Source organism: Rhinolophus sinicus, chromosome 1, assembly GCF_057876585.1.
Source record: "Rhinolophus sinicus isolate RSI-liver-muscle chromosome 1, RSI-T2T, whole genome shotgun sequence".
Classification (NCBI taxonomy): Eukaryota; Metazoa; Chordata; class Mammalia; order Chiroptera; family Rhinolophidae; genus Rhinolophus; species Rhinolophus sinicus.
The window spans coordinates 123,201,058-123,214,889 of record NC_142501.1 but is presented as its reverse complement, the minus strand read 5'-3'; the positions used below and the strand labels follow the sequence as shown (position 1 = coordinate 123,214,889).

General features: G+C 39.0%; 1 protein-coding gene across 2 annotated transcripts in view; it reads left to right on the top strand.

The window, feature by feature from the left end:
• The window catches only part of PIP4K2A (phosphatidylinositol-5-phosphate 4-kinase type 2 alpha), a 145,397-nt gene that overhangs the window by 122,716 nt on the left and 8,849 nt on the right, over positions 1-13,832 (top strand). For both annotated transcript variants that reach the window (XM_088789171.1, XM_088789167.1), the window contains one exon: positions 9,590-9,703. In XM_088789171.1, coding sequence (XP_088645297.1) covers positions 9,590-9,703 — 114 coding nt within the window. The remainder of the gene's footprint in view (positions 1-9,589; positions 9,704-13,832) is intronic.

Below are 13,832 nucleotides of genomic sequence, written 5' to 3'. Positions count from 1 at the left end.
TCATTTCCGTTTGCCAGTCACTGTTGGGAACACCTATCCCGAAGCCCAAAGTGCAGGGGAAAATTTCCAGTCAGAGCAGAAGCAGGGCCTGTCTCTCAGACCTAAATTAAAGGCAACGCCAGTCACATCTGCTCTGTGGCTGGACAAGCTTTATAAAAGTGGTTCTGGCGGGGGGAGGGCAGCAAACAGAGCCTTAGGGACCCTGACTGAGTCCCAGCGCCCACCCTGCCATTAATGGAAGTTTGGGGTTTGGGGAATAACTCATTTCACATTGTCCTCATTTGTCAAATTAAAGAATTTGATTATATCATTGGTTCTCATGCTTTAGTGTTTGTGAGACTCTCTTGTTTCAAATGAAGCTTTCCATTCCTTCAGAGGTGCTCTTCAGCAGCAGACTTTTAGAAGTCCTGGGCTTGACAATCACTAAAATTCTGTCTGTTTTAGGTACGGGTTAACGCCATTGCTATTATTGATGGAAAAACTGTTCTGAACCATCATATTGTATCAGCAGATGTCTGAGCAAGCCTTAAGAACTCTGTAATGTAAACCATGAGGGTTATTCTGGGAAGTGGAGTTTTTAAGATTCAGTGCATTTGAAATTTGTCCCGATAGGTATGAGTGGCATGTGAAAAAGACAGACGATCACATGCAATGACTTGAGCATTTATCTCCCAGGTGACAGTGTGAAACTCGTCAACCCAGTCTGGCTTACGGTGGTGCATGAACTCTCAGTTGTTTTAGATTAACTTTTTCCCCACTGGAATGAAGTCATCTCAGGGTTGAGTTCATCCATCCCAAGCACACATGAGAACAGTGCTGTTAGCTTTGGGAGTTTTCTTCTTAAGCGGACAACTCTCATTCACTGGGTTCCAGACAGAGTTGGAATGGAGAGAAGACTCCCAAAATTTAGTATGTGGCTTGAATTTAAGCCAAGCTGCTGCAGATGTATAATTATTAAAATAATAAAATTATGATGTTCACTAGGTAACTAGTATTAGACCAGTAACTACAGGACTTAAAAAACTTCTTAAGTTTTCAGACATTGACATTTCTTAGATTATCACCAATGATGACCGTGCAACAGAATCTTCCAATCAGATTATAACAAACCTATTTTGTACGTCTTACATGGAGCTTGACTGTCGCAGCACAGCCCGTGGAGGAAAACCAAACCATCGCCTTTGACATCACCACTTAAGGGGCCATTATGTTCTGAAAAGTATGACAATATTAGAGAAGGAATAAATACCACTTTTTTAAATATTAGCTTGAAATTTTTAGGGAAAGTAAATAACCGCGCAGCTAGGTTCTGCCACTATTAACTCTTCTAAATGGCAAAATCATGATAGGGCTTACCCAGTTTTGTGCTTCTTAATTGCAGCGCTGTTTCACAAGTATGTTGAGGTATATAGTCTTCTCTACATTTACACATAAACAGATTCAAAATAAAAACTTTCACATTCACATGCTGTCACAAATGTAGATGATCTCCTTTTGGAAATTACAAGTCACAAACTTGCATAGACATTTCACTTATGTTAAAGAAGGTTTTTTACTGTCCTTTTTTTCAGGGAGAAAAACACCTGTTATCTTTGCTATTTCTGTATGAACTGTACCCATATTCACTAATTTGCCTTTTCAAGTATCAAATTTGTGGCTTGGATGTTTTCAGAAGCAGAGCTGATTTTACTATAAATCTCTTAACATCTCTTATTATCCCCAAATTCATACCGCATGTATTCAATCAAGTTATCTGCGTCCTTGCTCTCTTGTAAGGATTACCTAAAATTCTCTCCCTTACAGAAGTATTTCTGGAGTATATTTTCAGCCCCACAGGCTGACTTTTATGAAGTTTTTGGCAAGTTTGGTGAAAGGGGATTTAGTCTTTTTCGCAAGTTTATTTTCATTTAGGTGAGATTCTAATAACAAGTAAATCAGGAACATAAGCAGTTCTGAACATGAGACAATAATTAGTACATAGTTTTTATGTTGTGTATTCAGCTCCAAGTGTTACAATACGGCCATCAAAGGGACACCAGGCAGCAAACTTTGACATCAAGGCTTACAATTAGACTTCTTTTAAATGGGTTGCCAAATGAGCACATCCAACAAAAATTTATTTCTTTCTGAAATACAAGTCCTTTAATCACAGAGCACTATGCTGTGTTATCCTTTGCATTGAAACCTTCTGGTACCAAAATCCTGTTTACATTAAATACTCAAGTGTGACAGGAGTACATTTCACCTTCCCACTAAGGTTTCCATCCTGGCTAAAATACAAACTTGGTTCTATGTGATACAGATTTTGGCTCTGTACACTTTAAATACATGTATTTTTTTCCTATTGTTAATGGCAATTTAAAATACAATAGACTCTTTTTGTATAATTTAATGTAATTATAGAATGATAATAAAATCCAGTATCATTTTAGTTTGAAGTCTGTGTATTTGAAGTTATGTTTTTGACTGTAAATACAAATTTCAAATATTTGTGACTTTTTTAAAAAAATTTTTAATCATCTAAAAGATCATTAGATGTTTTAAGTCTTGCTAAAATAAAATTTCTGTATCATTTCTGGCTTTACTAAACTTTAAAATATCCATTATTGCTAAACTCCATGCAAATGGCCACAGTCATACATCAGACCACAGAACCTAATGACATGAGTAAATGTATATATATGTATGTATATGTGTGTGTGTGTGTGTGTGTGTATATATATATATATATATATTTACCAAATATGTATATTTAACAGTTAACATACATTAGAAACAAATAACATCCATTTGAAACAAATAGAAAATTTAAATCCTTCTGGTAAACATTTATTTTTTGTTTCTGTTTTCAGAGAATCTGCAATATTTTTAGTGATTTGCACTATTAAAGTTTATAAAAAGTGCTAAGTGTTTTTATATTAGGAGGGAAATTCTAATGCCTTGTTTCTTTTCCTTCCTTCCTTCCTTCCTTCCTTCCTTCCTTCCTTCCTTCCTTCCTTCCTTCCTTCTTTCTTTCTTTCTTTCTTTCTTTCTCTTTTCTACAATTCTAATGGGAAGAGCAGAGCTCTGCCCTCCCAGGATCCACACTACCTCTCTGGCCACCTCCTTTGCTCCCAGGTCTTTTTCTAGTGAGCTGGCCACAAAAGCACATGTTCATTTCTGAAAAATGAGAGCTCTAAATTTTGTAGCTGTTAGTTCTGCATATTTTTCCGTTTCTAAAAAATCTCAAACCCTTAGCCAAATCTATCCTTGGAGATCATTTAGATCTTTTATTGAACCCTAGAGAATAAGGGGTAATTATTTATATTCAGAAGCATTTATACATTTAAAATTTTACCCACATGTTGGTTATCTTCAGGCTCCGACTCAGTAGCTTGCATATCTTGATTCTCACATCCACGTTCATTCGTGTCTTAGTTACACATAATCCTGTTTTGACCATGACCAATACTGTGACATAGTGTGTTTCTTACTCTTGAAGAATATAGACTTGCTGAGGGACAGACTATAATACTGTGCTTTAAAAGAAACCAAAACCTTTTCACCCGATAATATAATTACAAAAAGGGAGGAAAGAAATGTTTCTAAGGAAACAATTTTCTTCTTATGCCTCATAGCAAGTGTTCCCAATGAGCTTATTACTCTCTAATATTTGGGTTAAAGTTTTGTGGCTACTAAGATTTCAGTTAGTGAATTTCTGCTTTAGGACAGCAAAATGATATTCACTAAATTACCTTAGTCTTATAATGTACTCACTAAGGAAAACTAACCCATGGAAAATTAAGGTAAGACCAGAGTCAGCAAATTTCTGTCTTTGGCCATGTATATAAAATTACTAAATTTTATTCCACATTAATAAATATAAATTTAGATACTTTATTACTTCAAGAAGTTAATTTACCCAAGTTTTATTATCATATAACAACATTTTATCCTCATTTGGTATTCAAGAAGGGTATATTCAGTGAGGTTTTCCAATTAGGGCTAGCTTTTGCAGTAACCACAGAGGTTTATCCAGCCAGGACAATTCATAGTTGAAGTTTGGAAAACAGGGTAGGGAGCTGGAGCAGACACCTCAAGGGAATAAGCCTCTGGCCAGTATCGACTTTAATGCACCTAATGTGCCCTTTACAAGATGCAGAAATTAAGTTCATGAACTAATACTAGGACAAGTGCTAACAAACCTCATTGCTGAATATCACTATGGTCACCTTCGAAGTACTCCCGTTGGGAAGCTATGCACCAACGCCAGCGCCTAGTCCACCCTTCAAGGCAAATTTGGAACTCTTTTTCGGGAATCACCATCGGAGCTGTCGTTGTATTATCCTTGATGTCACGAATGTCATCAAAATGTCTTCCTTTCAATATTTCCTTTATCCTCGGGTAAAGAAAGAAGTCATTGGGGGACAGATGAGTTGAGTAGGGAGGGTGTTCCAATACGGTTATTTGTTCACTGGTTAAAAACTCCCTCACAGACAGTGTCATGTGAGCTGGTGCATTGTCGTGATGTAAGAGCCATGAATTGGTGAAAAGGTCAGGTCATCTAACTTTTTCAGGCAGCCTTTTCAGCACTTCCAAATAGTACACTTGGCTGTTTGTCCAGTTGGTACAAATTCATAATGAATAATCCCTCTGGTATCAAAAAAAGGTTAGCAACATCATTACAACAAGTTCGCAAACTTAATTGTCAGACCTCGTATGTCCCTCATATCTGCTGCAGTGAAATGAGATAATAACGTTCCACTTGTGGAACGCTAAGTTAATGTGCAGCAAGTAAGGAAAGTGTCTTCAAAATGTAAAGGAATATGTAGAGAAAACATGTGAAATATTTGTGACTAATAACAAAATCTAAAAACAAAGATTTTAAACATGGTAGACTATGTTTAAAGAGCCCACTCCTTTTAAAAACAGGAAGGCTAAAAGAAGGGCAAGTCTGTATTCTTCAGTAGTAAGAAACACACTATATAAAAACACTGGTCATGGTCAATGGCTTAGATGGAAATAGGCGCAAACTAATATAGAGCGAGTTCTTATTGCCAAGCACTGTGTGTTTTGTGTCATTTACTTCATACACTAACCCTATTACATAGGCATTATTAACTTTCCATTATTAGATCAGAAAACTGAGGTCTGGGCACATGAAGCCCCTGTTCAGAATATCACAGCGAGTATAAAAATGTTAAATATGCCAATATTTTTTTTTAATCTTGCTCTGTATGTATTAGTGATGAGCTTTTGTCTAGATACACAAGCCATATTTGAGACCATGGCCAGCAAATAACAAGAACAATGTTTGTATGTAACCCTCCTTGTGGCAAGCACTGGCCTAAGCTTTTTACATATATGAACTCATGTAATCTCACAACAATGCTATTTGCTAATCCCCAATTAAAGATGAGGAAGCAAGTAACAGAGAGGTTAAGTAACTTGCTCAAAGTCACACAGCTAATAATTGGAGGAGCTGAGATATAACCCAGGCAGTCTGAATTCGGTCTGAGATATAACCTCAGGCTTCAGTCTGTGTCCTAAGTAGAAACCTAGACCATGTGGAATGGACCTGGGGTCTGGCATCACCCAGCAGGAAAGTGTGAGGGATATTCTGCTAATTTTACCCAAACAGTAGAAGCGGGGTAGCCGGGTTGCAGGGCGAATGGCGTCTCTGCTTATGGCTTTAGCTGTTTTGTGCATTTCCATGTCACATTCATTAATAGAGAGGAATGCCATTTGGGGTCCACCCCACCTACCCCAGTAAAATGCCCTCATACACAAGGAAAAATGACCTTGTCTCGTTCAACTTGGGCTGTACCGAACTACACAACCTCACTCAGGTGGCCAGGGCTTGGGAGCAGCTCCAGAGGCCCCCAGGCAGCTGTCGAGGCTCAGGGCTGGGCAGTCTGGTGGGGGGGGGGGGCGCAGCAGGTCCCTCCCATACCTCGTCCTCCGTGGTGTTGCCTCCCAGCACGTATGAGTATGCTGCTGCAATTCCCCCCATCACACTCGGAGGCTCCTGATCTACATGGAACTGACCGGGAGAACTTAATCCAAAGCGAATAAATAAAGACTTAACCTGCTACCACTTCAGAAAGGTTGCTGACCACTGGCTGGACACCCAGCTCCAAGAGTCCACAGTTAAGCGTTTCTGAGCTGACGTCTTTCGCTCGGGTGGGTTCCTCCGGGCTCTGACTGCTTCTGCATAGAACTGGAAAGGGTATGAAAGACACGCATTACAGAAACAGACCCAGTGACTTAGAGGCTTTCAAAACTCTCCTCAGTGCAAATAATTCAGTGTTGCAAAGCAAAAGGTAGAAGCCATTGCTGTTCAGTGATTTCTGGGCTGCTCTGCAGGCATCACCTTTGTGGGCAACGTGACACCAAGAGATCAAGTTCATTAATTTATAGCATAATAGCTTACCTCCCTTTTAAAAAATGTTGTGTTTTTAATATAAATGCTGCTCATTTTCAGAGAGATAAATTGAATTTTTTTTTAAAGGTAAGCAATTAGGTTTTCTTGAGGGTGAATCATTGTCAGGCGACTTCATCTTTGTCATTTAGGCCTTAGTAGAAAAGAACGACTGCTGTAAAGTTCTCTTTTTTTATGAAAATATGTTGTATGTACTCTCGACTTTAATACCAGTTTTAAATCATGCAATTTATTGAGTGCTCACAGCGACAGTGATGGAGATGACAAGTGTCACCCACTATTTCCATGTGTCACACACGTTTTGGTCGAATTCTCAGAATAACTCTACCTTAGCCAGATGACCAAGCATCAGAGGGTCTGGGTTCCCATTTCAGCAGGAGAACGGGCTTACCCGGTCCACTTGCCAGGCTCACTTATAAGGCTTGTCGAGTTGCATAATCTCTCTAAACTCAGTTTCCTTGTCTGTAAAAGAAGCTTATGGATAATATCTAAGGTTGTTGGGAAGAATCAATGAGATGAGGCGCTTAAATAAATTGATGAACGTCAAATGCTTGTTAGCACAGTAACCAAGGCTGTTGCTGCTGGTGGTGGTGTTTTCCCCATTCTGCACATAAGGCAACAGCCTGGAGAGGTCCAGAAACCCAGCCCTGGCCCTTGACAAGTAAGGCGTCGGGCCAGGATTGGAACCTGAGGATTCATGTCTCCAAAACCCTGGTGCTCCTAAGCACTGTGCCATCCCACAGACACTTCGGGGTGGGCGTTTTTAGACCAGTCTCAGATCCCTCTAGCAGTTGCCCTGCCTTTGCTTCTTGAGCCTTTCAATAATATAAGCCTCTAAGTCTTTTAACCAATCTGGTTGCCCTTTTTAAACTTGATCCTTAGTGCCTGTGAAATTCACAAGTAAGCCTAGTAATACGGTACAGAGTATGCAAAGTATTATGAGGTAGAATTATGCTTTGCCTGTCACATGAGGTAATTCTGCTGGGGTAAACCTGAAGTGACACTCATGTTCATTAATGTGACTGCTATTAAACACTTGTCTGCTGTGTCATTTACAGCCTTGGTTTTGATCTGTCATCCCTGCCTTCAGGTTTTTCTCACTCACACACACAAAAATCCCTCTCCCCTTCTTTTCTTACACATATAAAATGAGTTGTGGAGTTGAGGCAGCTATCTTAACCCTTAACACACCTCAAAACATAGACAGAAACGCCCAAGTTGTCTAATTGGAGAATCGCGATCCTTCTGCATCTCTGTTTTTGTCTGTACATAGATCTGGCTTCCGCCCTTTCTTCTGAGATGCTTCCAATGTTGTGTTTTGGACAATGCCCACCGCTGAATGAACTTGTTGAACTTCAGATCCTTGCATTTCCTTCACGGTGAAACTTCATTACGTTTAGAGTTCTAATGGAAGAAGAACTAAGGGACCAGTGTAATTGACTCAGACATTTAACATCAATGTGCTGTCTTCACATTCAAGGGTTTCTTTTACATGTATTACATTATTGTTAAGTTATTAATGACAAATTTGGAGGGTAAGTCAAAAAGTCCCCTCCTTCTTTTCTGTGGAGAATGGCACTGCCTTTTTACTTCCTCAAGACTCTAGGACTTGGCATAAAAGTATTTGAAAGGAGATCAGTCTCCCCCAAGAACTGAATTATTTATCTGTACATTTTACATACTCATGCTGCCTTGTTTTCTGCCTACTTGCTTTTGTGTCTTTCATACTAGATTATAAACTCCTTTAGAATAGAAATGTTGATTAGTTCATTTTTGCATTCCTGTACATGACAGTCATTCAGTAACTGCTTATTGAATTGAATCTTTGGATTTCTGATCTTTGCTATACCTGCTTTGCAAGGATAATTACTTTGCCAGTAGTTATGTCAAATTCAAAATTACAAAACTGAAAACTTTCTCAAAGTTAAAATGAGTAGCAAAGCTACTGACTTGGAAATGCTAATATATATTCATATGTATATGTGCAGAAGGATGTGAGTAGTTTACTTACATGTGTATCCCTTAGAAAATAAGGAGAAAAAGTGAGTTCAGGCATCTGAAGGATGTTTCAGTAGGTTGCCCAGTGAGTTCTCTTTTATTGCGCTGAATAAGGAGGGAGGCAGTGAGGGGACCAGGAAGGAGAATAATGTTCTTTCCTTGGATTATTTTTCTTTTTTTCATTTAATCTCAGTTATGGAAAAAAGAGTCATTTAGACATTCATTATTATACTTAGAAAGGCAGTATCTTATGCTGGATTATTTTCAACTGGAATAGATAAGCTATGGTTAGCAGAAAAGAGGGGGTCAGTTTTGATTGGTCTTGAACTCTCCCAGAATGCAGGTTGCACCAAGTTAAATAGAATGATCCACAGTATTTGAAAACTATATGCCTATAGTATCGTATAGCACAAGCTAGAGTTTTGCTGCTTGTGACCCATGTTTTGATAGCCACCCATTATTTAGTGTTGGTCAACGTAAGTAGTTTAGTTGCCAGCTCACCACCGTCTTGTTTATAAAGGGTAACATTTCTCATCTTAATATGTTCTATGCTAAAAGAAGACATATTCCTTTGACATTGTCCAAATGAAAACAGAATTTCCGTCTTGGTCTGGTGTGAAGAGGCAGGCATGGAAAGGCGGATGGCTACCCTCTGGCTACGTTTTCCCTGACTCAAAAATTAGATCCCGGTATGATTATGGATGGTGCTCTTCTGAGAGAAGATAACATGTTATTTGTAACATGAACCAGCAAAGGCTACCACCCAAAAAGTGTGGGGGATATGGAGCTGGGTTGTACGTACCAGTAAGGAAATTGAGGGTTCCTGACATTCCAAGAATACAAATACTATACTTAGAAGACTTCTTGTAAGAAAGTGAATCTAAAAAAGCAGACCGGTTCATACCTACGACAACCATGAAATCTGTTACAAAAGCCTTATAATATGGAGTAAGTACCCCTGATCCTCCATTCCTAGTGGAAAGCTTCCAGCGTTCATAGCTCACTGATACTCAAGCCACCTCACATTTCCTTGCCTTGGGTAAGACCTCGCAGTGAACAGGGCAAACTCCATTTCCAGGGGCAGAAACTTAATTTCCAGGATTGGGAGGCATACGTGTTTTGTAGATTTCACTCATGCCACTTTCCCATTCTTTTCCTCATTTGTTTTAGGCCAAAGAACTGCCAACTTTAAAGGATAATGATTTCATTAATGAGGGCCAAAAGATTTATATTGATGACAACAACAAAAAGGTGTTCCTGGAAAAACTGAAAAAGGATGTGGAGGTAAGAAAAATCAATATAAAGGGCAGCCCCATTGTATAAATGTCAACACTGTTGGTCTTTAGGAGCCGTTTAAACCATCTATTTTTAATTTGCAAAAAGGCAAAAATATATATTGTACGTTACCCAAATCAGATATAAGCAGGTGCATCTCGTATGGGATCTGGTTTGAAAAAGAAGTGTGCTGGTTCAGCAGCTCCCTCCTTTAGGTGACAAACAAGAGAAAGTGCCTGCTATCTTCTGATGGGTATCCCCACCCTCTGGTTTCCACAGTCTTTGTTGGTGGGGCTAGCCTGTGCTGGTGGGGATAGCCTGGGTGTAGTTAAAATTCATTCAGACTGACCGCCCACGGGCACCAGAGTTGGGTTGGAGGGGAAAGGCTGCATTCTGTCAAACAGCAGAGCATTTCAAAAACAAATGTTTAGTAACTATTTGAATTTGGGGTTTCCTCCATCGACTCCACAAATTGATGTTAGTAAACACAGCCTTGATCACTTAAAGCTTCACTATTTCCACCAGCCTCTATGAAACTAGCATCATTAGCCCCATTAAACCATCCTTACGCATCATGGGAACAGCATGAGGGCAGTTTGGACACTAGAGTCATGGGGGATTGTTGTGGAAAATAAACTACTATCTGGAAATGGGCTTTAAGTCTATAATGAATTGATTTTCTTTTTAAATATTTTTTTTGTTTCAAAATTAAAAATACACCTTTTTCTTTCCTTTTGTTTATTTAAAGGCATTGCAGCACTCCCACTGGACTTCCTTATATAATTCTTTTCGAAATAAATTCAGGAAGAAAGTTATTTTCTTGAAATGCGTTAGATCACAAGACAGTGCAAAGAAAATTCTAATTTAGACTGTTATTAAACTAAGTGTTCCTTAGTTGTTACTCTTGTTTATATGTTCGTATGTGTGTGTGTGTGTGTGTGTGTGTGTGTGTGTGTTTACTTTGAAATACAGTTATCTGAATACCAGTACAGATCTGCTACTTAGCAGCTCTGTGGATTTCCTTTTTCATGTCATTGAACAAAAGCAATTAAAATGAATTGAGGCAAAGACTGTATGTCGTGCACTGGATCACATTCCCCACGAGGACAGAAGAAGCATTACAGTTTCCTTTTTAGTCTTTTAACATCTCTTTCACTGCAAGACAGTCAGACTGACCAAGTTAGTTCATAATTATTTTTGGTCATCAATTATTTTAATTTTGAAAATTTACATTATTTTAACCTACGTGGTGCATATACTTGGTTTAGAACCAAATATTTGGTTATTTGTGAAAGGTATATGTCTACTTAAAATAAAAATCAATAAGTGTTTGCTTTTATTATATAGCATTTTTCCTCCAGTTTTTCATTAATGAGCATTTACTTTTCCTCAGTTGTTAGTGGTTATTATTAAAATATGTACTAGTTAAGCATTTTCCCCTTACCTTTGGGGTTAACTTGATCTAACTGATAACTAACCATAGGTAGACATACCCTCTTTTGGATTTTTATTCATTAATCAGCAAATCTTTGATCCTGAGAATAATATTGTTTTAGCAATTATGGTAAATAGCAATTATGGTAAATAGGGTTATCTGTGATCTGCCAGAAAACTGTTTTCATTTTTTTCCCTGTTGTCTATATATTACTATGTGATAGACTCCAGAAATGCTGTAACAGAAGCAGTTCAGATTTACAGTTGAGTTACATAAGGATCCTCTTAGCCCTTTTGTTGTCTCTAATAATGTCATTGATTAAAGGATTTGGATAGTTTAATCCCTTACATAGCTCTCACACTTAGCTGTTTTGTTGAAATAGAAGCAGGGCATAAAGAATTCTTTCATTTTTAAAAATTCTCAATGGTTGATAAAAGTGTCTTTAGTTTTGAAATTCATGCTGAAGCATCATTAAATTTTTAAGCAGGTAATTATGGTGAAGTAGCTTGACACCTGATCTTGCTAATGAGGCTAGAATTTAATCTAATTTACTTTCTTCATCAGTTTCATGCTCTCTAATGTATCTGACTGGCCTGTTAGTTTGAGTATAGTATATGGGGAGGTGGGGAAGGGGGTGGATTGGTTTTTACTTGCTGAAAGTAAAAGATGAGTTTATTGCAGCTCAATAAGTAATCTGAGAATAGTGAAAAACAGAGGCTGTTTTTTGTAGAAAAAAGAATTGTCATTTGAGAATCTACCTTTTTACTGCAATTAAAATCGTATTTTATTTGTGCCAGAAAAAGTAGTTTAGTTCATAGCTAAATATATGTGAGCCCTTTTCTCCAAAAGGAAGTGCTCTATGGGGGGTGAAAATCACTTTTGCCTTCTGACCTGCCTGTTGTCAGCTCTGATCATGATCATGGACTCCTCTCATTGGTCCACACTGGGAACCAAATGTCACACAATGTAAAACTGTGCTCTCCCTGTGTGTCTGGGAACGCCCCTGACACAGGGCCTCTCAGTGATGGTCCCACAACCTTGGGTGCTGGAAAGGGGGAGAGCAGATTCTGTGATCGCATGTCATGCGAGGCCTGCTGCTGTTGACACCCTTCTCGGAGACCAGCACTTACTCACTTTGGGCGGTCCTCCTCCTCCTCAGAAACCATTTGGTTTGTTTCACTCATTATTTCCCTACCAGTTCTTCTTGTTCATGAAGAACAAGATTTGGGGAAAGCTGCCTTAATGCAGCTTCCAGAGGCAGCGTAATGCAGTATAAAGAACATGAGCTTTGAACACGGGATCCTGAATCCACTACTCCTTAGCGTTGAATCCGTGGGCAAGATTTTTTTAATCTGTCTGAGCCTGTTGTCTGTCTCACACAGGGATCCAACTGCAGGCCTCGTGCCAGGCCAGCTGTCTTTATAACCCAGGGCTCTTAGTTCTCTTCCCGATCATGGGCCCGTGGGGAGCAGAATGGGTAACCGAGATCCTGTACCTGGCTGCGTGACTGGATCTGTGTTGGTAATGGATTCAAATGCTTTATGGTATTAGGATTGTCTCGAGATTGGCAAGGTCATGCCCACAAACGTGTTCCTTGGCCAGATGCACCATGAAGCCCAGCAGCTGCCAGGATGACATGGGAGGATAAGTGGCCTCTGACCACTGGAGAGGAAGTCTGGTTGAGGGAACTGGACGTGGCAGTTGCTTCTGTGATTACTGTAATGGGGGAGTGTGGGGAAAGCAGTGGCTCAGAAAACTGTTCAAGACTTGAGAATCAGCATTTGGTTTTCTTTGTTCTTTAAATAGAATAAGTATCACCTTTATTTTTCCCCCTGCTTTGTTTTTTACAAACAAAATTGTAAGCTATTTAAAGTGTACAATGCGATTTGATACTATATGTATCTGTTGTGAAAGGATTATCCCCACTGAGTTAATTAAATTAGCATTCATCACCTCACATGTTTACCTTTGTGTATGTGAGAACATTTAAATCCTACTCTCTTAGCAAATCTCAATTATACAATACAGAGTTACCAACTTTGGTCACCATGATTTACATTAGATCCTCAGACCTTATTCATCTTATAAGTGAAAGTTTATATCCTTTTACCGACCTCTCCCTATTTCCCACACCTCCTCAGCGCCTGGCAACCTCCGTTCCACTCTGTTTCTATCAGTTTGACTTTTTTTCTTAGATGCCACATGTTATACCATGCAGTATATGTCGTTCTGTGATGGCTGGCTCATTTCACAGTGTAATGCCCTCAAGGTCCATCCATGTTGTTGCAAATGACAGGCTTTCCTTCTTTTTAAGGCTGAATAATATTTCAGTGTGTGTGTTTGTGTGTGTGTGTGTGTGTGTGTGTGTGTGTGTGTGTGTACACACAGCTTCTTTATCCATTCATCACTGATGGACATTGAGGTAGTTTCCATGTCTTGGCTATTGTGAATAATGCTGCAGTGAACGTGAGGGTGCAGACACTGCTTCAAGATAATGGTTTCACTTTCTTTGGTGTGTGTGTGTGTGTGTGTGTGTGTGTGTGTGTGTGTGTGTACACAGCTTCTTTATCCATTCATCACTGATGGACATTGAGGTAGTTTCCATGTCTTGGCTATTGTGAATAATGCTGCAGTGAAAGTCAGGATGCAGATACTGCTTCAAGATAATGGTTTCACTTTCTTTGGTTATATACCCTGAAATGG